The 24,355-nt window shown below is 38.0% G+C and overlaps 1 protein-coding gene across 4 annotated transcripts in view; it reads right to left on the reverse strand.

The window, feature by feature from the left end:
• The window catches only part of LOC126762990 (four and a half LIM domains protein 2), a 253,696-nt gene that overhangs the window by 88,320 nt on the left and 141,021 nt on the right, over positions 1–24,355 (reverse strand). For 2 of the 4 annotated variants that reach the window (XM_050480123.1, XM_050480120.1), the window contains 2 exons: positions 3,168–3,544; positions 2,847–3,091 (listed from right to left, as the gene is read on the reverse strand). In XM_050480123.1, coding sequence (XP_050336080.1) covers positions 2,847–3,091; positions 3,168–3,544 — 622 coding nt within the window. Of the gene's footprint in view, positions 1–2,846; positions 3,092–3,167; positions 3,545–9,363; positions 9,742–24,355 lie in introns of all 4 variants that reach the window. The other 2 variants (XM_050480121.1, XM_050480122.1) reach the window with 2 other exon arrangements.

The following is a 24,355-nucleotide window of genomic DNA, read 5'->3' on the forward strand; positions in this document are numbered from 1 at the left end:
AGGATCTTTGTTTAGGAACTCAATGAAGCTTACTTCAGCATTAAAAAAATGGAATTGTTGTCCAGAAAGTGCTAGACCCACATTTTTGACCTCAACAGAATCAGCAAAACAAATTGGTTCAAACACTGTCAAGAATGATTCAAGAATGTTTTCAAAGATAATAAAAGCCTTTCTTATGATACCCTGAATACAGTACTATATAAAGATTGCCACGAAGGAAAAAGGATATAATAGTATAATCCTATAATCCTATTGAAACAAAATTTGAGTTTAGGTCATAAAGAGGGTATATATTGGTTATATCTGAAAGCGGAAACTGAAAATTTTTTGCTACATATATGTAATTTGTTGTAGTGAATCGTGAGCAATAAAAAAACTCAGTTTCGATTTTTATACCCTGAACAGGGTATATTAAGTTTGTCACGATGTTTGTAATACCCAGGAAAAAACGTCGGAGACCCTATAAAGTATATATATAAATGATCAATATGTTGAGCTGAGTCGATTTAACCATGTCCGTCTGTCTTTCTGTCCGTCCGTCCGTCCGTCTGTATATATACGAACTAGTCCCTCAGTTTTTAAGATATCCTTTTGAAATTTTGCAAACGGCATTTTCGCTTTAAGAAGCTGCTCATTTATCGGAACGGCTGATATCGGACCACTATAACATATAGCTGTCATACAAACTGAACGATCGGAATCAAGTTCTTGTATGGAAAACTTTCACATTTGACAATGTATCTTCACCAAATTTGGTATAGATTACTTTCTATTTCAACAATGTAATCTCCGAAGAAATTGGTCAGATCGGTTAACTATAGCATATGGCTTCCATACAAACTGAACACATAGTTACTAAAAGAAATGCACCTGTGAAGGGTATATTAGCTTCGGTGCAGCCGAAGTTAACGTTTTTTCGTGTTTGATGATACGTTGTTTTGCATTTCAGGTGGCGATATGTATATGTACTATATATGTACATGATCAACGTTATGAGCTGAGTCGATTTTGCCACATCTTTAAGTATATACGCGCTCTAATCCCTCAGTTTTCGAGATATCGACCTGAAGTTTTCCACATGGCTTTTTTTTCTTTAAAGAGATGCTGATTTGCCGAAACCGCCAATATCGGACTACTATAGAATGTAGTTGTTATACAAATTGATCGATCGAACTCGAGTCCTTGTATGGAAAACTTAAAGATAGATATCTTCACGAAATTTGGCATTTCATTTTATTTAAAGCATCGCTATAATATTCGAAGAATTATTAGGATCGAACAACTATAGCATATAGCGCTCATACAAACCGACCGATCAAGCTAATGTAGGGAAAACTTTTTTATTTGACGAGGTATCGTCACGAAACGCGGCATAACTACAATCTTCGAACAAATTGTTCAGATCGCGCCAACATATTTTATAGCTGGCGCATAAACTGACCGAACAAAATCAGGATAAAGACCTTTTTATACCTTTCTATACCCTTTCATGCTACCAGCAATGCACCTGTGAAGGGTCTTATACCTTCGATGTAGACGTCACAGTTATTTCTTGTTTTTATACTTCTTTATCACAAAATTTAAGATAACTGCTATTCTTTTTAAACACATACATTGCCCTTTCGCAAGTTAGGGTCCTGAAATAATGGCAAAGTGAATATCCAGCGAACTCTGGCACTAACCATGCTAGAGAAAGTTTCAACACAGAACTCATTCAATATACTATTTTGAATATGTTTTTTTCACAAATAAGTAGTTGCTGGTTAATACTGAGTATTTAAGTTAAACATGCCAAATTATCAAAAAATTTATAGGTTAATTCGATAAAATTAAAATATTTTCGTTTTCACATATTTACGCTCTTTTACGCACGACTTGTAACAGCACTGTAAGTTTATTTAGTTTGGAAACGCAACAACTTAACGCGACACGTTCGATGCGAATAATGCGATTGAAATATTTATTTGAAATATTTAGCGAAAGTCAACACTTCGATTTAGTATTAAAATTTTACCTTCTCACCGCCAAATGTGTTTGAAAAATTTTCCTTTGAAATCGAATATTTTTAACGCTTAATATCCTTGCTTAGTTGCGGATGGGCAACAACGCATAAACCACATTCTGGCGACCTACAGTCTGGCTTGCAACAACAAGAGTGACAGCAGCGTCAATGTTGTTGTAGACAGTGACTGACGGCTTCAACCAGGTGGCGTTGGTTGCTGATAATTACAGCGACCCAGCGTTGGTCGCGCATCAGCCCACAGATATTGGATTACATGCGGCGTGACAGCATACGAATATGAGAAAGGACTGACATACAGTTGCAGACATGAAGAGCGAGTTAAGGCAAATAAAAAAAAAAACCTTTAATAGCAATTAAACACGCTGCACACAGAACATTTTCAGTTCTAAAGTATTTGACGCGTAAGGTCTGCCTAGCTGGCTATCAAGTACACAGGCTGATGGACTGCTCCTCTAGCTACAGCTTTTAGCGCTGATTGTGAGCAGTCATTAAGCGCAAACTTATCAGCAGGTCACTAGGTGCGGACAACGAAAGTCTTACGTTACCAATTAATACCGATAACGGTAAAAAGTACAGCGAAGAGCAGCCTTACTTGTAGTGCAATTGAAACCGCATATGACCGCTTGACACGACAATGTACCAAGCGAACTCATATACACATTTAATGATTTTTATATTATCTTCTTTGCGAAAAAACGCAACCTGCGCATTGACATGACGTACTTGGCGTATGAGTGATATTTCTAAATTACACTGTGTGGGGTTGCGTATACGACATGTACACCCACGTTGCAATTTCAATTTCAATTTCGCTTTGACTTACCTCATCACAGCCAGTGCAGCGTGGTTTTAGCATTTCCGCATAGTGTCGCTCGCAGTAAATTTTGTCCTCGTGCACGCAGTATGTCAAATCGACCAACAACTCGTTGCAAGTGCTACATGTGAAACAGCGTGGATGCCACATTACGCTTTCCACGAATTTCGGCGCGGCCACCACCATCTCGCCGGTATTGATCTCACCCTCGCAGTGTGCGCAGTGCTCATCGTAAGGCGCGTCCTTAATGTAACCTTAAATTAATTGATTTTTTTTTTTTTTTTTGAAATTGTCAATTAACTTTCAATTCATAGTATGTTGTTTGCTCACCTATGTCCAAAGCAATTTCATTGCGCGCCGTCACGAAATCTTCGAATGAAGCCTCATGCTGCTCCTCCAAGTGCTTGCAGTGCTGCAGCGATAAGTCTTGCTTGGGCAGCTGATAGGCAATTTGTTGCTCGCGATAGCGCGCCCCTTCCGAGCCGATTTTCGGCACCTTTTCCAGTGGCAGCTGTTCGAAGTAGCGATTGATGCGCGATGAGGCACGTATGCCAGGCGGCACCCAAGTGTAGCCGAGATCGCGCGGCTCCACGCCAGATTCGGCAGGCGACACCACCTTGAAGCCCAAACGCTCATGCACCGTGGTCGTCTGCTGCTGGTAAATAGCATGCGCTTCTCGTGGGCATTTGCATGATTGGCAAGTTTTTCTGCAAACACACATAAATATTAATAATAAAATATCATAAATAAAACATCATAAATATCAATAATAAAGTTTTTTAATTATAATCTTCAACAACAGTCACCTTAGTTAATGGTCTTTGATCAGTTCGTAAAACAAATATATTTAATTAATTTCGTTAACATTCAATAATTTGTTCTATTAAGTCACTGTTAAACAGGAATATACAAGAAACACGTTTGTTAACAGTGTCTTAACAGAGCAAAGCGCTTTTTAGCATAAAAGCTTAGCAGTGCTATGCAACGATTGCAGCACACCTGGCGGGTTCTTGCTGCATTAAAATGATGACGCTGATTTCAAATAAAAATTTATTAAAAATGCTAGGTGATATATTTTACTTTTTTAATCCCTTGAAATACGTAATTTTCTTCCTAAGAAAAAATTTTGATATTAACATTAATATCAACAATGATAAATGTCCAAAAATTTCAAACCACGACCATATCGGTTGATTCTAGTTTCGAAAGAATAAGCAATATATAGCCCACCTAGACACACCATTAAAATGAACTTATTCCCATAACTTAGTCTAAAACAACATGGGAAATTCTTCATAGGTGGTCACTTTAACGAAAAACGCCGACTTACTGGCTTTCCGACATAAAAAATTACCTGACCTGATCGGCTTTTTCATCATTCGACAAACAGCCAAGACCTTCATTATCATGGAAAATGGATTAGACTTAAATTCGGACCACTCGCCAGTATATCTAATCCTAAATGGCCATCTAAAAGAAATCGACATACCGCCTTATCTTTCTAATAGACATACGGATTGGGAGTATTTCAAGGTTATGCTCAACAAGAATATTGATTTTAAAGTAAATAGAACAACTCATGATATTTTAGAAGATGAAGTTCATATATTTTCGAAAACTATTCAAGAATCGGAAAAGCGCATTTTAGATAGCATTACGAAAAAAAAATTTGTAAAAAATGGCTAATCACGCGATTTCCTCAATATGAAACAAAATTATACAATCTAACTAAGTTTTTCAGCACCAAAATAAAGTTATTTACAAATAAAAACATTTATAATTATATTGAGAAATAGACGCCAAACAAAACTACAGATTATTTCCTTTGAAAAGCTGTAAAAAATATTAGAAAAAGCGAAAGTTTTTTTCAGAGAAACCAACTAAAACCTTTAGTCCTTTTGTCTTCCATGGTACTTTACCGCAGCTGAAAGTATGTCCAAGCTACTTGAAGCTGTAGTCATAAGAATAATTCAGAACTTAATTGAAGAAATGGGCCTATACCAAATCATCAATTTGGATTTAGACCTCATCATAAATCTCTCTGATCATTTCACAATTGATCAAGTTCATCGTATAACAAGTATAATAGAAGATGCTATGGAAAAAAACACAATTGCACAGCTGTTTTTCTTGACGTATCCCAGGCGTTCGATAGAGTATGGCACCATAACTTACTTCATAAATTAAGATTTCTCTATCCACAGTGTCTAACCGACCTAGTTGCCTCTTACCAGAGCAAACGCTACTTCAGAAACAAGCAGGGACAGTCATTTACATACTAGTGCACAAAAATATGCGAGAGTGTCTAACAATTTTGAGTACCCGTAATTGAAGAGCACTCCCCTCATACGAAACGCCTAAGAATGACTTAGCTCTAAGCCATCGTTCAAATTGAAAACAAATCTTGTATAAAACATTTATACAATATTGGTGTATATAATCCCCTTGAGCACGAATTTTTACTTTTAGTTGACCAATACATTTAACGCTTTAAGGATTCAAAGCCTGAATTGACCTGAAACCCGACTAACTTAAATTTTATTGCGCACTATGCCATAAGTGATGAAGTATGAAGTTTCTAAACAGAAGCCATAAAATAAAAGTCAATTGGTAAACATTTTAGAACTAGTTTGGCATGGCCCCGTTTTAAGGAAATCAATTGAAGTCCTGCTTAATTCTCTTCCTTTAAGTATTAAGGCAGTTAATGACGCTAAAGGTTAATAGAACAGTGACTTGTGAAGTATATATATAAGTATATATATCGTTAGGGATGAAAATGATTTAGTCGCTTTATATTAGCTTCACATTGATTTTTTTTCATGATTACCACGGTGTGTACATTTTTGTTATTTTTTTTATAAATTAGCTATACCTTATAAGTGAAAACCATTTTTGCGACAATTTTTTGTAGATAACTAATATTCTTAATGTGTAAACAAATTGCTAAAGTCTTCTTATCTTATTTCAATGGTGGTGCGTTCATATTGACCGCAAGCTTAAAATTATAAGCGAAGAGAATGAGGCATAATGGTAAAACTATTTTATTTCATATTTAAGCAAAAAGAAAGCAGGAAAGTAGAAACCAATTAGAAATTTTCTTACTCACTAAGTGCAGACAGGGCAGACTTCTTGTTCATGTTGCTCGAGTTTTTGCTTGAAGGCGAAAAGGTTCCCTTTTTCTAATGTTCTTTTTAACTTTAAGCAACGAGCTGGTATAAGTACAAGGGATATTGTGGTTGTAGTCTGTTCTTGCTCTATTTTTATACCCTTAATAGGGTACATTAGGTTTGCCATGAAGTTTGTAATACCGAGAAAGAAACGTCGGAGACCTACAAAGTATATAAATATAAATTATCAGCTGAGTGGACTTAACCATTTCCATCTGTCTGTCTGTATATAGGCCAATTTTTGAGATATCGCATGAAATTTTACCCGCGAACTTTTCGCATCAAGAAGCTGCTCATTTGTCATAACTGCCGATATCGGACAACTATATCACATAACTGCCATACAAATTTTGATCGTTCAAAATCAGGTCCTTGTATGGAAACTTTTATATTTGTGAAAGGTATTCTAGCTTCGGCACATCCGAGGTTAACATTTCATCTTGCTTTATTATATTTTCATTACAAATATAAAGATCTTCAAAGGGACTACAAGAAGTTGTTGCGCAGGATAAAGCGGGAATCCTGGAAGAACTTTTGTAGTGGCTTTGAAAAGACCCACAAGGAGGCGAGACTTAGGCGTAATGGCAAAAGAAGCGGAAAGTGGACGGACAACTGTCAAGACTCATTGGAAGACCTAGTCAGTGCCCACTTTCTAGGCTGTAAGGACACGTTATGTCCCAGCTTTGAAGGAAGTGGTGCGGTAAACTTTCCCGAACACATCTTTACGTAGAATAAAATAGAATAGACCACTCATTCGACTCTTATAAATCTCCCAGTACGGACGGAATCATTCCAGCAATGCTATAGAATGTGCACTGTCTATCCGTGACGTGGCTGAAGACGATTTTAATGAAGTTGAAGTTTAACTATGTGTCACTTTCATGGAGAGAGGCTGTATTTTACATTAAGCCTATAAGTTTAACTTTCTTCCTGCTGAAAACGAAAGAGAATATCTTGGACGTCCACATTAGGGCCGCAGCTCCTTCTAGAAGCTTTTCCAAGGCACAGCACGCATATACGAACTGCAGATCATTAGAGTCTGCACTGCATTTACTGGTATTTAATATCGAAAGGGCTCTTGAATATAAGGAATACACACTTGGAGCATTCCTCGAACGTTCAGCAACGTCTCTGAGGAATATATTTTGATTAATATCCAGTCAATAGCTGTTGATCCTGCTATATAATGCTAGATGAGAAGCCTTTTAACCTCTAGAAGGATAAGCACGGAACGGAACGGCACGACGCTAGAATGACCAAAGAAGTCTGTAGAGGTACTCCGCAAGGTGGAGAGCTATCTCCGCTTTTATGGGCATTACTGGTGAATAAACTACTAAAAAGCTTGAACACATTGCCAGCTTAATAAAGGGTAGGTATCTATAAACAGTACACTGCCACTCTCAAAAAAGTTCAGAAAAAGAAAAGGGATCTGCTTGTGTTCATAAGAAAGCACAAAACTACCCTATGGAAGTTCTCTTCGAAAAATAGAATACAACTCAAAAGTACCTTGGTGGCTCTGGAACTGATAGTAAACCTGCTATCTATAGACTCCTTCGCTGAAAACTGCGCAGCAAAATCAGCGGGACGACTACTGGCTGAGGGAAAATTTACTTACAGAACCTTCGGGCATAGCTCGGTGGGTAATGGTGATTTGACAAACACCAAATACCTGATTGCACTTTTCAACTGCGAAAGAAGGTTCAAAGTAAACATAGAAAAAGATGGTTGGCCTAAAGGTACGTTAGCTACGCGCAACACTCTAAACATTTATATGGATGGCTCGAAAATGGACGTGGAATTGTGGTACGGGAATATACGAGTACTATCTAGAGTTAGGCATAAGACAGCTTTTTAAACTACCGGACTACTGCAGTATATTTCAAACTGAGGTCTTTGCAATTGCGAAAGTCGCAGAGCTGGCCTCCATAGAAGAGACTGTAGGAACATGAACGGAATACTAACTGGTCACTGTCTGGTGGCGACACATCACACCACCAGTGAAACAATGGAGCATCTCTTGTGCACTTGTCCCATATTGGCAAGACGCTGTAAGCATCTGGGGTCCACACGGTACGAACACTGGCGGAGATATCGATAGTGAGGCCACAGAGTCTGTGACAGTCGAGCATAGGCATCCTAAAGCATGACTACTCCTCATGGACCTAGTAACAGAACTCCATCTGGTACTTTAAAGGACCATAACTGGTCTATGCGTGGGTCATAGGCCCACCAGATTAACCTAACCTAACTTATATTTTCATAGTTTAAAGAGAACAGAAAGTGCACAGAAGAAGAGTGGTGAGTGGTGAGTGAAGAGTGTTACAGATATTTGTGTTTATCAACCACGTTTAGTCATGTAAGGTAAGCAAGTAAAACAAACAAGTTTATCCAGAGATTTTCTGTCGCTAACATAAGTATTATTTAGACGAACTGATGTGACAATTTATGATATATTTTTTTTTTTTTTTTGGTTTATCATACACTCCGATTCGATTCGATTATAACAATTACCAGTATTTTAATATCAGTCTATATTTTTACTTTTTAACAAATCTTTCGGCTATTTAACTAAAAAATTTTGTGTAATTTGGAGCCAACCACATCGATCCGATCATTCTGCTATTTGGCTTTTCACAGCTCTTTAGTGGCATTGACAGTGAAAGTATGGAAGAAATTTAATGTTGTAAGTTCAATATTTCCATTACTCATAGCATGTCATGGCATCAGTCAAATTTAGCAAGCCGTCCGTTAAAATGAAAATGATAGCCAAACAAAGAAATTAAACGGAAGCCAAAAACCACAAAAGTTGTGGCAACACCTGTACATATTTTTTAATATTTCACGCAAGCACATTTTTGTTTATAATTTACTGAACATTAAATGTTTTAATGCATATATTCGGGTTTGTTATTATTTTGGTAAACCAATTACTGTTTGTACAATTTTTACCCCAAAGGAAAAAGAAAAATATAGAAAAATAAATAAGCAAAAAGTTAAATAAACTTTTGCTGCATTTTTTTCTTTTCTTTTTGTTGTTCAAGTCTATTATTTGTTTTGTGGTTTAGTTAGGCTGTATGCCAAACGGTAGAAGGTATAAATTTTTGACAGGTGAGTGTGAAATTTTGACGTTTTTCGTGATGAACGTATGTCAAAACATTACCTGGCATATCGCTTGCCTGGTTGGGTTAATTTTGAGCTTTCAAATCTATTTTATATACATACATACAATAGTCAATAGTCAAACTTTTACATTATATTTTAGAAAAAAGTGAAAAATTATTTTTTTTTTGTTTTTTTTCTCCTCAACTTGCCACAGAGAGAAAAATAATAGACTAAAATTTCAATTTGCTTTTTCTTACCTTACGATGAGATCATAGATTTCCTTCTTATCAAATACTTTACAGTAAGCGTGCAAAACATTGAGGCAGGCGTAACGCATGCCGGTCCATGGGATGGACTGTGACGCCAATGCCTCCCACAAGGGACAGTTAGCGTGTCGATCCAAGTCAAGCATTTTCACCATTGTTTTCTGTTGTTGTGTGTTTTTTGTTGATTGTTTATTTAGAAATGTTAGTTGATTAATATGTGTAGATAAACGCCGAAGCACTAATATTTATGTTTTTGAACTGTCACCGCCGAACTGACACTGGCATTTTCGTAAACAAAGTCGAGATGTTGCGTTCAATTTGTTTGCAATTTTGCTACAATAATAATTGACGTTTTCAAAACCTTTATCACTGTAGCAGTTTTAGAAATTATTTTAAATGGAAAGCATTTACGCAACGCAACGTCCACTTTCACTGCTTTGTTTGTGTGTGTATGCGTTTGTTGTATTTCTTATGCATAAGAAAGTCAGTCTTAAATATTGTTTGCTTTTATATGATCGTATATCTTTATGACATTTTAATTATCGCCATAATTTTAGCGCTTGATTGGGCAACCCACTGATGCCACTGATAGACATCGAAAATGACGCTGAATGAGTTATATTTTGTAGTATTTCTAGGTTGCAATTTTGTGTGCGTTTTATTGTTTCTTTACAGATATATGTATTTGTAATTACAGTTATATTAATGTCTACAAAAAGCAATGAAAATATAGAATATAAAATTCACTATTTGGTTAATAAAGTTTTTGCAACCGTTGCCACCATTTACGCGATTATAACCGAATATGTACCTAACACCTAAAACTAATCGAGACGGAAAAGATCAGAATGATGAGAAGAGTGGATTTTAGAGAAGCTGTCTGTCCGTCCGCAAATGATAACTTAAGTAAAACCAGAGATTCAATGAGCAATATTGTATAGGTAACCACCGTGGCAACATAAAAAGACGGTATTGTAGATGAGCGAAATCAGACTGTTGCCAAGCCCACAAAATACAGTCTACAGCCCGTTTAAGGAAATGTTAAATTTCATTTGATTCTTTCACCTTATCGAAACCAAAGTAATGGATCAATACAGTTATCGTATTAAAACTTTTCAAAACAAGGGCCCTTAAAGTCGAAATATGTGGAATCATAACTTATCAGGCTTCCAAATGCCGAATATGTGGGCCTGAGAACCTACTACGGCTGATTTTTTATGCAAATCATCTATATCTCTTCATATACCTAATGTAAGGTCTTTGAAAACTCTAGTTAGTCTTATACCATATATGTATGGATCAGTCAATATGTAACATATCTAAACAAAATAAGGTGAACGCGTATTGAATGTCTTCGTCTTTACTGAATAGACACCGCTTTGCGGTTTTAGCCGAGTTAACAATAGCGCGCCAGTCGTTTCTTCTTTACGCTATTTGATGCCAACTCGTCCTTGTCCGCCTGATCTCTCCAACGAAGTGGAGGTCTTTCTCTTTCTCTGCTTTGGCCGGCGGGTACTAAATCGAAAAATTTCAAAGCAAATGACCTTATGATCTTCCGCAAAACTTTTCTCTCGAACACTCCCAAGGCCGACCCATCAGATGATGTCATTGTTCATGCCTCCGTACCATATAGTAAGACGAGAATTACGAGGAGAGTTGTGTCTTTGTTTGTCGGGAAGGGACTTTACTTTTCCATTGCCTACTCAGTCCAAAGTAGCAGCCGTTGGCAAGAGTGATTCTGCGTTGAATGTCTGTGAGTTTTATTTATAAAATTGTATGGAAATATGTTCTATGATATACTTGAACAATGACAAAAGGTACTAAAATCATTCCAGACCTATTTTTAACCTCAATATACGCTATATAGTGCGTTTCAACTCTCCTCCAGAAATTAAGTTATGTTAGTCAAAATGTGTGATTTAAGGAAAATAAATGGACAACTTTTCTTAAAAATAATGTGGTTCTGCGCTGAAAATGAATGAAATTGGCCTCTAAATGAATATAAATTAAGGATATGAGCTAATGTACTGATTTCTGATCTCCAGTTTCATCGAACAATGAATTCTGAAAATTTTTGCAACATTTTGTAATAGAAAGTTTTGTTCACATCTGAATATATACCATGATGAACTGAGCCGATTTAGCCAAGTCCATCTGTCTATCTGTATATACACGAACCATGCCCTCAGTTTTTCAGTTGTCGCTATGAAATTTTGGAAATGCCAAACTGGCCGTTCAAAATCAATTTGAAAACTTTTTTATTTCACGAAATATCTTCACAAAATTTAGCACCGATTACGTATATTGTCCAAGCCAACGGTACAATCTCAGAAGAAATTGTTTAGATCGAGCCACACATCGCACATATGTATATGTAGCTGCCTTACAAACTGGTCGATCAAAATCAAGTTTGAAATGAAATCTTTCCTATTTGTGAAGGGTATTATGTTATTATAGTTTCTATTTGACAAAGCAATTTAAAGTCCCTTTAACTGTTGTGCTTGAAATAAAGTTGTATCGCATATTTACCCTCGTGAATGCACAGCTGAACTACTAACATGGTCACGCACAAGAAGTCAGTCAGTCAGCATGTTATTAATGCCACTGTCTCTATTTTACCCCCAGAATTTTCTAAATGTGTTTTGGAGTCTCTTTTAAATAGTAATTTCGCCGTTTGTTGCTGCCTCACCTTTCTTCCCCTAAAATTTATTAATTTTGCGGTTTTATATTTTCACAAATACACACACCCTCACCACTAAACGCATGAAGTCGCATCATCAAACAAAAATAATAAAAAACGCAAAAAGAAATAGCAACAAAAATGAAAAACTCGAAACTAGTACGACAGAGGGTTGCTGATTTTACGCGTAACTTTCTGCTTACTAAGCCAATATTGTGCGGCTTCACGAAAAAAGTGGGTGAGTCAGTAAATGGAAAGTGATAAGATTAAATCGAGGGGCTTAATTTCATTGGTGAATCAAGACTTATCGGATTGCACGTTTTCATGTCACTAGAAAATAATCTCATTCGGTTAGTATGTGTAGATACTAGGAAGCATGCACCTAAGTACATATATACATATGTATGTTGATTTGTGTGATTGCTTTCAATAAATAAAATAAATAAAAACAAAATCATATTTTTATATATATGTATGTATGTATATTCAACGAAATTATTGAAGTGGCTTTGGGGTGAAGAGCCCCCAAGTCATTTGTTCGAATAGTGATTCATTCATTTTCAAAATTTACTTTTTAATGAAATTGTATTTACATTATTTAAGGGCGCCATTGCTATACTATTCCACTGTGTCTTATTAGAAATGTTTGTATATATATAAATGGATTTATACGGAGGCTGCTATATACATATATGCAATCTGGCATTTCCATTGGAAATTTTGTCATTTTTTAGCATAACATCACTCAGAACGTTTTGTCATTTAATCGTGAATTGTTTTACTTACAGGGAATTAAAAAATTCATCTCGGCCAAAAAATGGAATTAACTCGTGAACATTTTCGTGCGATCATTTTTCACAACTTTCGACATGGATTATCACGACAAGAGTGCATCGATGAACTAAAATCTTTGTATGGCTATGAAGCACCATCCTATAGCACTGTGAAAAACTGGTACAACGAATTCAATCGTGGCCGACGCTCGCTCAAAGACGAATTCCGTGAAGGTCGTCCAAAAACAGCCGTTTTGCCAGAAAACATCGATGCCGTACGTGAACTGATAATGCAAGACCGTCATGTAACATACCTTCAGATAAAGAAAGAAATGCTGAAAAAATACTTCAAAAGACGTTTATAAGATCGTCATAGGTAACGAATCATGGATCTATGCGTATGAGCCCGAAACAAAACAGCAATGCAAGCGAAACAAAAAAACAGTGGAAGAAGCACTTCGAGGCAAATGGTCGCCTGTTTCTTCGGCAAAACTGGTCATATGGCGACTGTTCCGCTTGAGCAACGTAGGACGGTCAATTTTGAGTGGTACACCACCATTTGTTTGCTGGAAGTCTTCGGAAAAATTCGAAAAACGAACAAGAGAAGACGAATCATTGTGCACCATGGCAATGCGAGCTCGCACACATCGGCTCAAACCAGCGCCTTTTTGACCGGCCAAAAGGTCGAATTGATGGGTCATCCGCCGTACATGACTTGGCAATTCAATGACTTTTTTTATTCCCACACATCAAGAAAATAATGCGTGGTCAACGATTTTCGTCGCCAGAAGATGCTGTTGAAGCATTCAAAAACCATGTTTTGGAGGTGTCTCAATCGGAGAGGAAAAAGTGCTTCGAAAATTGGTTTGAGCGCATGCAAAAGTGTATAAATCTTGATAGAGAATATTTTGAAAAACAATAAAACCATTTCCGTTGATAAATATTGCTATTTTCATTATTAGGCCAGCAGTATATATAGCAGCCCTCGTATATATTCTTTTTATGTATATAGAGTGTTATTTAAGGCCTAAATACTTGCTCTATACTAAACCACTATAACACGAATTTGTATTGCCTATGGCTCAATACAACATCTTTGATTTTTCATTTCTGAAAAGCACTGTTCAAAGTATTTGACATTATTACTCAAAGTTATGCAAAAACTTCAAAAATCGCCAAATATTAAAGGTGTGGTCTTGAGATGCTAACTAAATTTGACACTTCTGTATACTATTCTAGAAAAGACGCGGCGATTAACAGATGGCTTCAAGACCGGAAATACTCCTGTAGAACTCCAGCGGTGATCTAGTGACTGATATCCAGAGCGAACTGAAATTATGGGGTGAACACTCCTCCAGCCAGCTGAATGGCAGTGAAAGCATAACACTAAGAGATATTGAACCCGATTCCCCAATCGATGCTGATGGAGCAGACGTTCCATTGCCTGACAATGAAGAAGTTTGAATAGCAATTACCCGTCCGAAGAACGAGTTATTCAAATACGGTGGCGAAGAACGGATAAGGAGCACGCAACAATTTCATTGTAGAATATGGTCGGACGATAGCATGACCGACGATTGGAATTCAAATGATTGGACCTTCTCAGTGTGGCTTCAGGCCTGGAAAATCAACAACTGACCAGATATTCACCATGTGCCAAGTCTTGAAAAAGACCCGTGAAAAGATGATCGACACCCACCACCTCTTCGACAATTTCAAAGACGCACGTGCGACTTGGCTCCCACGTCACTATTGAAGACATAACTTCGAAGTCGTAAATAATTTCGTCTATCTTGGAACCAACATTAACACCAACAACAACGTCAGCTTCGAAATCCAACGCAGAATAACTCTTGCCAAAAGGTGCTACTTCGGACTGAGTAGGCAATTGAGAACTAAAGTCCTCTCTCGACGAACAAAGACAGCTCTATGAGTATTCGATACATTACCCGCCAAGGGAAACAGAAGAAAGGGAAGCCCTCCACTTCGTTGGAAAGACCAGGTGGAGAAAACCTTGGTATCTCTGATTGGCGCCGAACAGCGAAAAAGTAGAACCACTAACGCGCTGTTGTAAACTCGGCTATAACCACGTAAGCGGAGTCTACGCCAATAAAGAAGAAGAAGAAGTATAACAAGTTATGGTAACATTATATAATACACCAAAAATATGGACTCATTACTCAGTAGCATCAGTGATATGCAAAGCATAATTCAATTGTGGTGCGAGGTTCGTTAACGGACACTACACTCCATCTAGTAGCCAAGCATATGGGTATGAATTGGTTAATAACTTATAATCAAATTTAAAGTTTCTCAACAAAATACTTGCCAAAGGCAACAACAAGACATGCAAAAAGAAAGAAAAACCATCGCTTTGCCCCTGAACATTTGAATTTATACGCGATTGCTCATAACTTTAGCGGCATTATTGGTAGGGGATAATAGAAGTTTTGCCATCATTTCCCAGTCTCTTCAGATTTATTGCACCAGCAGCATTAATATGTTGAAGAATCAACAAGCATACATAAGTGTATGCGTTTGTGTGTGAGTATTCACTAATATCCTGCAGTGATGCAAATCCAACTACTCCGAAAAGCAATGGAATTCTACAAATTACTTGCAAAATTATTTCAGGAAGATATCATCAGCAGGGTGCATCAGGGTATTCTTGTCTCGAAGTTCGTTATATCGCTCTGAAATTTTACATACGACCTTCCCTCCCCCCAGAAGCTACTTATTCGTTGTAATCGCCGATAGCGGACCACTTTAGCATAAAGCTGCTGAATATATTTCTCTTTGTTGAGATATCTTCGCGAAATTCGGCATGGATCTTGGACCTATACGGATTATTGTCTGGGACAATGATGTAATCTGTGAATAAATTGTTCAGATCGCATTACTATAACATACTTGTATAGTTGTTATACAAACATTCGATCTTGGTCTAGCGCTTGTAAGGAAATCTTTTAGATTTGACGAAATATCTTCACGAAATTGTTCATGGATCATTGTTTAGAGCAATAATATGATCTCAAGAAAAAATAGTTCAGAGCAAACCAATATAGTATCTAGATTTTTTTCTATTTGTGAAGGATATTCTGATTTCCGTACACCTGAAGTTAACACAAAATACTGTAATTTGTATGAAACGAAATCAGTCGTTTGACTAGTTCGACTCATACTAGTCGGAGGTATTTAATAACCAACTGAAATAACTGCAGGGTGGCTTTAAGGAATCATTTCGGCGCAACATTCATGTAAGAAATATTCCACACTAAAATTGGCTTGCTTTGGCACACAATCCGCAAAGGCGTTAACGATAGGTTATAAAAGCGCAAAGAGATTTTATTTTGCTACTTTTCGATATACTTACTATACAATTTCGAACGAGATAGCAAAGTTTTGCGCGTAATCGACAACTTGGGAATATATTTATTATGTGCTATCTGTATATTTATATGGATTTTCAATGGCTGTGAGAGTGCATAGATACCGGCGGAATACAACCCACACACACATCTAAATGGTTGGTAAGTATGGTATTTTTGTTTGTTTATGGCCACATGTGTGAATATTTGTTTTGGAAAAAGTGACGTAGCGGCAAAGGTGTGCGTAAACACCGGTGATGATCTGATATTCGAAATATTTGGTAGATACGAGTATGCGACTTGGTGGCAGCGTTTTTACGTCAGCATTAGAGGGTTTCTAATAATGTGGAAAACTGACTACTGTGTGTTTTTGTTTGTTGTAATGCATTGATATTTATTTACATTAAATGATTGACTCAAATTCGACTGGCGGTGAGATTTTATGTGGAGGTAATTCCATTGGAAACAGCAAAGTATGGAAAATGCCGCCACTGAAATTTGATTGTAAATGAAAATGAACCGAATATATACATATATACATATATATATATATTTCTCATTCTCTATAATTTAATGATTTTGGTTACTGCAAAATTAATTAACTTTTTTCAGGAAAGTCATAGTTTAGCAATTCGGGAGCTTGGCGGTAGGTATTAAAAATTAAGGCTAGAGGTTCTCTGATAATAAAATAAATCTTGGAAGAAAATGAGGGGAAAATCAGTCCTGGCTATCACCCCAAAAATCAGTGGATGAAGTGTTTGCTACCATCAGTGGGTACAGTGAGTTTACTGGCTGTGTCGCTTGCAGCCATACCTCTGCTGCGAACTAAGCAGTTAACAAATAAGTTGAAGGCGCAAGCTATATACGAAGCAAAGCTAACTCCAAGAAAGTCTTAGCTGCAAGTACAACCGGACGAAGGAAGAAGAATAGAGAAATGAAGAAAAGCCGAGCTTTCAACGCATCGCGAGCACAATTCTTGGGCAAGACTCTGAAGTTCGCGAAACGGATCGTGGAGAGTATTGCGGCCAAAAGGCAGCTGTACGTTGAAAGCGAAACGGCGTGACCAACCAAACGAATGAAGCTTAAGGACAACGGGTAAACGATAGGATAGGAACTCAAGAAACCTTCAAACACCACGGCGACAGCAACGGTCAATGAAATAGCCAAAAGGTTATTAAATCAGCATATGCGGCAAAGCATTCAAGAGTAGCGCAACTGAAGTTGCTAGATGGGCTTTTCGCGAAAATGGACAGAGGCACGGTCACGCCTATGCCAACTTTTGATGCTGCGAGCTGACAAAATTAAGTCAAAATCCTTAAATCGAAAGCAACTCCTCTCTGTTATGGGTAATAGAAGTGGTGGTGAAGCTTGAAGGCTTGTGGGAAGCGACAATTAATAACAATAATTATGATTTTAGTTCTTTTGAAGGTTGATTGACATAAAAGACTGTGATCGACATTGTTAACACTCCAGAAACTAATGTTATGTGGTTTGATATGTGATACCATACTACATAACATGTGTTTCTAGTAGAGGATACTTTTTTCAACAGCCTTTTTTTGACAGATCTCTGAATCGAGTCAAGCTGTCATGTTAAATTTGGTATTTCATTTTCTGCAAAGAATATATCCCGCGTATTGGATAATATTCGACCGAATAGACCACGACCGGCACGCAGTGATAAAGGATATAGCAGCCGTAGCTGAGAGTATACACGAAGACCGTGGAGAGTCGAAACATTTTACGTCGAGATCTTAATTTGAAAGCGTACAAAATACAACTTGTGCAAGAACTGAAGCCGCTCGACCTTCCCGAGCGAAATCGCTTCCCTCAATGGGCTTTTGAAAAACACAAAGTAGATCCGACGTTTTCGAGCAAACTTTGTCCAGCGATACAGGTCCATTTCTGGTTCAATGAGTACGAAAACAACAAAATTCCCGCATTTGAGACGATGAAATACCTGAGCAGATTCAAGAGCGGTCATTTCATACAGCAAAAACAACGGTTTGGTGTGGTTTGTGAGCCAGTGGAATCATTGCTGCATATTTGTTCAAAATTGATGCCGGTGAGTACGTAACCGACAATGACAACCATTATCGCGCCATGATAGCCGACTATTTGATGCCTGAAATTGAAGCTTGTGATCTCGGTTTTAACAAGACGGCGCCACATCCCGCATATCATATCAATCAATGGATTTATTGAGAGAACACTTCGTTGAGCTGATAATTAATGTTTTGGGCTGGCCGATTGGCCACCAAGAGCGTGTAATATCACACCGTCAAGACTTTTTCTTCTGGGGATATGTAAAGTCTAAAGTCTATGCGAACAATCCCGCTTCGATTCAGACCTTGGAGCAAAACATCAGGCGTGTCATTCGCCAGTTACTAGTCGAAATACTCGAATGAGTCATAGAAAATTGGAGTCAATAAATGGACCGTCTCAGACGTAGCCGTGACCAACATTTGAAAGAGATAATCTTCAAAAAATAAATGCCAAAGGATGTTCTTTTGAATGATAATAAACATCCCCCTTTAAATTTAAAGTTTTTGTGTTTTTTTCTTTAAAAGAGTATGGATCACCCCTTATGTTGTTTAAATAAAGTTGCCAATTAATAATGACATTATTTAAATAAGTGTAATGTCAGCCTGGAAATCCAACGCAGGATTGCTCTTGCCAACAGGTGCTACTTCGGACTGGGTAGGCAATTAAAAAGTAAAGTCCTCTCTCGACGAACAAAAGCTAAACTCTATAAGTCGCTCATAATTCCCGTCCTGCTATATGGTGCAGAGGCTTGGGCGATGACAGCAACCGATGAGTCGACGTTACGAGTTTTCGAGAGAAAAAGTCTGCGAAAGATTTATGGTCCTTTGCGCATTGGCCACGGCGAATATCGCATCCGATGGAACGATGAGCTGTACGAGATATATGACGACATTGACATAGTTCAGCGAATTAAAAGACAGCGGCTACGCTGGCTAGGTCATGTTGTCCGGATGGATGAAAAGACTCCAGCTCTGAAAGTATTCGACGCAGTACCCGCCGGGGAAGCAGAGGAAGAGACCTCCACTCCGTTAGAAGGACCAAGTGTAGAAGGACCTGGCTTCGCTTGGAATATCCAATTGGCGCCACGCAGCGAAAAGAAGAAACGACTGGCGCGCTGTTGTTAACTCGGCTATAATCGCGTAAGCGGTGTCTACGCCAATTAAGAAGAAGAAGATTTAAATAAGTGTACCATACGTTTTTCCAAGAATCCAACAGTATTCAACAATCTTTACTGGCGTCTAGGCTATGAATCAAGCATATTTCCAGTTGCATTTCAGTGTCATATCTAGAGACGCCGGAAGTACTGAATATTTACACTCTAAATATTTTTATGAGTAATACTTGAGCATTTACACCGAAAATTATTATTATTCGACATTCCAATAAAATCGTCACAGTGTAATGCGTAATTAGCCAGTAATCTGTAGCGCTGTCCGATATCAAAAGCGGCAATTAGTACGTGTGATAAGAACTTTTGCATTACACGTACCTATATATATGTCTGTAGGTGTGCATATGTGCATGCCGGAAGAATTTTCCCTCGTCAAATCGCTTTATCACATTGGTATTCAATTAAACGGTGACTGCTATAAACATTAAGTGAATCCAGCTATCAGAGCTGTGTTGCATTTACATACAGACAAACACGCATAAGTATGTATGATACATTGTAAGAAATGTATGTTCACAACAAAGTATATATTTTTATGGGAGCGGTTGTGTGTGTACTCTTAAGTAAACACACATACACACAGTCATAATATTGTCAGATTGATAATGAAGAGTTGATAAAAATGAAATCGAGTTAATACGATAAAATGTGACAGCGAAGGCTAAATGCGCCAAGTCAACTAGGGCTCTCGATTTATTGAAAAAGGCACCAAATTTTTGGCAATCACTGGTTGCCAAAAGCTAACGTTTTCATATTATTATCTCTAATTACAATATTTTGTTTGTAGTTTTTTTATGAAACGAGTTATTTAGACTGTTACATTAGCTGAAAAGGAGCTGGCCTTTCATGCGAGAACCAAAAAATCGCAAACTTTGCTTTGAAGTACTAACCTCAGTTAGACTACTGTCAAAGTTTCGTAATTTTCTATCCAATTGTGCTCAAGATATTGGTCTCAAAGTGACGCTACCTCGATAATTGAAGAAATTACGCTCTGAACTAGACTACACACAGTACCCAACATATTCGTCAATATGGCCACCGCCAATTTTTTCCTTACTCACACACTCAAGAAGTGATCTATTGGACAAAGAACTTATTAAAATATGAACGCAAATTGCAAACAAACGCTTCAAGTGCATTATTATCAGAAAAAGATTATCTCAGAATTGCAATAATATACCTAAAAATTTTACCGATATTTGCGATATACCATAAAAACAATTATAGGCGCTGAGGTCCACCTGTTTGATGACTTGAACTTGAAAAACTATAGTCTGATTTCGACTATTGTTGGACGTTAGATGGCGAATGATGGCGCAAAAGTCAAAAGATGATTAGAAGATGCTACAAATTTTGTAATTGACCTCTAATGTCAGTTCTGTTTTGACATTTGTGTAGTAAACACATGCGAAATACACGTAAATAAACAATGATACGCTACACTGCTCCAAAATGCGGGTTATTGATAAATAGTAATCAGTTTGACCAATAATCGGTCGGTGACTTTATCACAACGTGAATTTCGTCGCAGATTTCCTGGCCGTCCGATGCCTACTGGTGAAACACTGCGACGTTTAGCCGTTCGCTTCGAAGAGACTGGCACAACACTAGATGCTGCCAGGCGTGGCAGACCCCGGAGTAGCCGTTCTGCAGAGAATATTGCTGCTGTTGCCGAGGATGTCATGGAAGCGCCGTCGACATCGACCAGACGACGTGCCACGCAAATGGGTATCAGTCGATGGTGTTTACAGCGAGTTTTGGTACAAGATTTGAAGATATTTCCGTACAAAGTCCAGATGGTGCATCAACTGTTAGCTGCTGACCAATCGCGTCTAACATACGCTCAAGCCATCCTTAATCACCACCAAGAGGAAGATGATTTTTCATAAAAAATAATCATGAGTGATGAGGCCCATTTCAATCTTAACGGGTACGTAAATAAGCAAAATTTACACTTCTGGGGCACTGAAAATCCGCGTGTAACCCACGAAGAGCCATTACACTCGCTCAAAGTCACTGTATGGTGTGCTGTTTTCGCTGGAGGAGTCATCGAACCTTTTTTCTTCGAAGACGTCGCTGGCCAAACGGTTACTGTGTGTGGTGAGCGCTACAGAGCAATGATCAACGAGTTCTTTTTGCCCCAACTTGATGAATTGGGATTGGAAAACCTGTGGTTCCAACAGGCCAGTGCAACGGCACACACTGCACGTGCCACAACCGATATGCTGAAGGATACATTTCCCGGGCGCCTAATCTCCCGTTTGGGTAAATTGCACTGGCCAGCAAGTGGCGCTTTTTGAAGTCGCGGGTTTATGTCAACGAGCCTCAGACTCTTACAGCTCTTAAAGACAATATCTGTCAAGAATGTGAGGACCTATCGCCGGAAGTTCTGGCCAAAGTGAAAAAAAGGGCTCACATGAAATGGCGGAGGCCACTTACATGATATCATACTCGACTTGATGTAAAAAAATTTAAAAGACCAAATAAAAATAATCCACAAGCAGAATCAAAGTTTTTCATTTTTTAAAAAAGTTTTTCATTTTCCAAAAAACATCGGAAGGTTATTTTTGCGCCACCTTTTATAAAGGTAGGTAGGCAGGTGTGCTGCCGTTATGGGCTTAATGAGCGCTGTGCTGCATTATCGTAGAGCCTTGCTTGCTCTTGCTTTCGCCGTTTCCCCGTTTCATCGTTTTTTTTTGTTTTTCTAGACAACCATTCCAGATTTGATGCCTGATGAGTTCCAGTTATTTTTTGTCTAATTTTTGATAGAGCTGATGGTTAAAAGGCAGGCCCATTTTTTGTGCATGCTGTGTAAAAGGACAGTGTTCCGTCATCGTAACTGTACGTCTGTACATATATTATTTGTGGACCTATTTAATAATTAAAATTCTATTCTTCTCACACCCATCTTGAGATCCAGTATTCATTATTGGATAATATTCGATTGAATAGACTAAGTCCAGCACGCACTGAACAAAATGTAGCAGTCGTAGGTGAGAGTGTACACGACAACCGTGGATAGTCGTTTCGGCGCCGTGCGCAGCATCTCGGACTGACGTATGGAATGACTTAGTACATTTTCCGTCGAGATTTTAAAATAAATTCCTACCAAATATGATCTAAGAAGATCCGACGTTTCGAGACAAATTTTGTTCAGTGATGTAACCCATGGGTATATAAACAACCAAAATTGCCGTATTTAAGACGAAGAGCAACCTGAAGAGATACAATAATCAAACAACGGTTTGGATATCAGCGGTCCATATATCTTCAGAAAGTATGCCGGAGAGAACGTAACCGACAATGTCAACCGATATTGCGCCAAAAAACTGAATATTTGATGTCTATAATTGAAGCTCGTAATCTCGGCGACATTTGGTTTCAACAAGATAGCGTCACTCCCCACACATCGCATCAGTTAATGGATTTATTGAGAGAACACTTCGGTGAGCAGATAATTTGATAATTTCACGTTTTGTGCCCGTCGATTGGTCACCTAGATCGTGTGATAGCACTTCGGTGTCTTTTTTCTGTAGGGTTATGTAAAGTCTAATGTCTGCACTTCGATTCGTGCCTTGGAGCAAAACATTACGAGTGCCATTCGGCAGTTACCAGTGGAAATGAACAAACGAGTCATCAAAAATTGGAATCAATGGATGGACTACCTTAAGGACACTGTGATACCTTAGACCAACTGCATTTTGTGGATGTGACAATGGCCTGATTTCTACCAAGTTATCCAATACATTTTTCGTCCTTTTTATTATACTCGCATTTTATTTGAGCGAAAAATTCTTTGTCACGTACAGAAGCGTAAATAAAATTTCAATTTATCCATCAGCTCATGAAGTAATCAAACATTTTAGAATAATAAATTCATAAATTAAGCTTTTTCCGTTGCAACAGAGCAGCGTACATTCACCAGACGTCTCCGCTATAATTTTAAGTGGAGGACTTAATGCACTTGCCCCGCCCATTGTCGAAAAGCAATATCATAAGTGGAAATTGGGCAATGTGCGCCATTTGAACTCACATGGATTGTCGATGAAAATGAATTAAATGCAATTAAGGTTGTCAATAGCGCTCAAATCGAGATCGCCCGCTGCCCCGCAACCCTTTTCGTCTTCAGAAAGCTTGCACATTTGCTTTCATTGAAATGGATGTTTAATAAGAAGCGATGTGTATGTGTATGTATGCAGGCTGCTAAGACGATCAAGCAATTTGAGAAATTATGACGCTTTGAACTCAAAGCAATTCATTTATTTATTTATTATTGCTTTTTATTGTTTTTGCTTTTCTAAATGCGATTTTTCCGAACTCATGCGAGTGCACAATATTGAACCATGCGCTCAGTCCGTCGATGGATATTGAGAAAATTTCAGCTGTGCGTCGTAGCCCGCATATAAAAAAGCAAAAGCTTAAACGAAAACATCGTAAAATATGAAATATCAACTGAGCAGAGATGATAACATTTTAGGCAAATGCTCGCCGTCGAGCGCAAGTGCAACAAATAACAGCGCGTTGGTTGCAATGGGAGCAAAGCCAAATTCATGCCGCCAAGTGTTTTCGTTCGGCGGAAGCGACACATTTGCGCGTCAACACCGTCGATGACATTCTGCTCAAATAAACACACGCACACACACATTTTTAGATATATTTTGCTTAGATGACTGTGTGTTTATATTCTTGCACATGGCGCTGACATATTTATATCTATATACATATGTATATTTATACCCTGAACAGGGTCTATTAAATGTGCAACGAAGATGTAATACGAGGTGTGTTCAAAAAGTATCGCGAAAGTTTTGCTGACAGTTTTCTTCGATTGCAGGGCCGTGGTGCATCATGAGTTCTTGCCACAGTGAAGAACGGTCAATAAGGAATATTACCTGCAAGTTATGCGCAATTTGCGCGAAGCAATCCGCCAGAAACGCCCGGATTT

This window comes from Bactrocera neohumeralis, chromosome 6 (assembly GCF_024586455.1).
Source record: "Bactrocera neohumeralis isolate Rockhampton chromosome 6, APGP_CSIRO_Bneo_wtdbg2-racon-allhic-juicebox.fasta_v2, whole genome shotgun sequence".
NCBI classification, from domain to species: Eukaryota; Metazoa; Arthropoda; class Insecta; order Diptera; family Tephritidae; genus Bactrocera; species Bactrocera neohumeralis.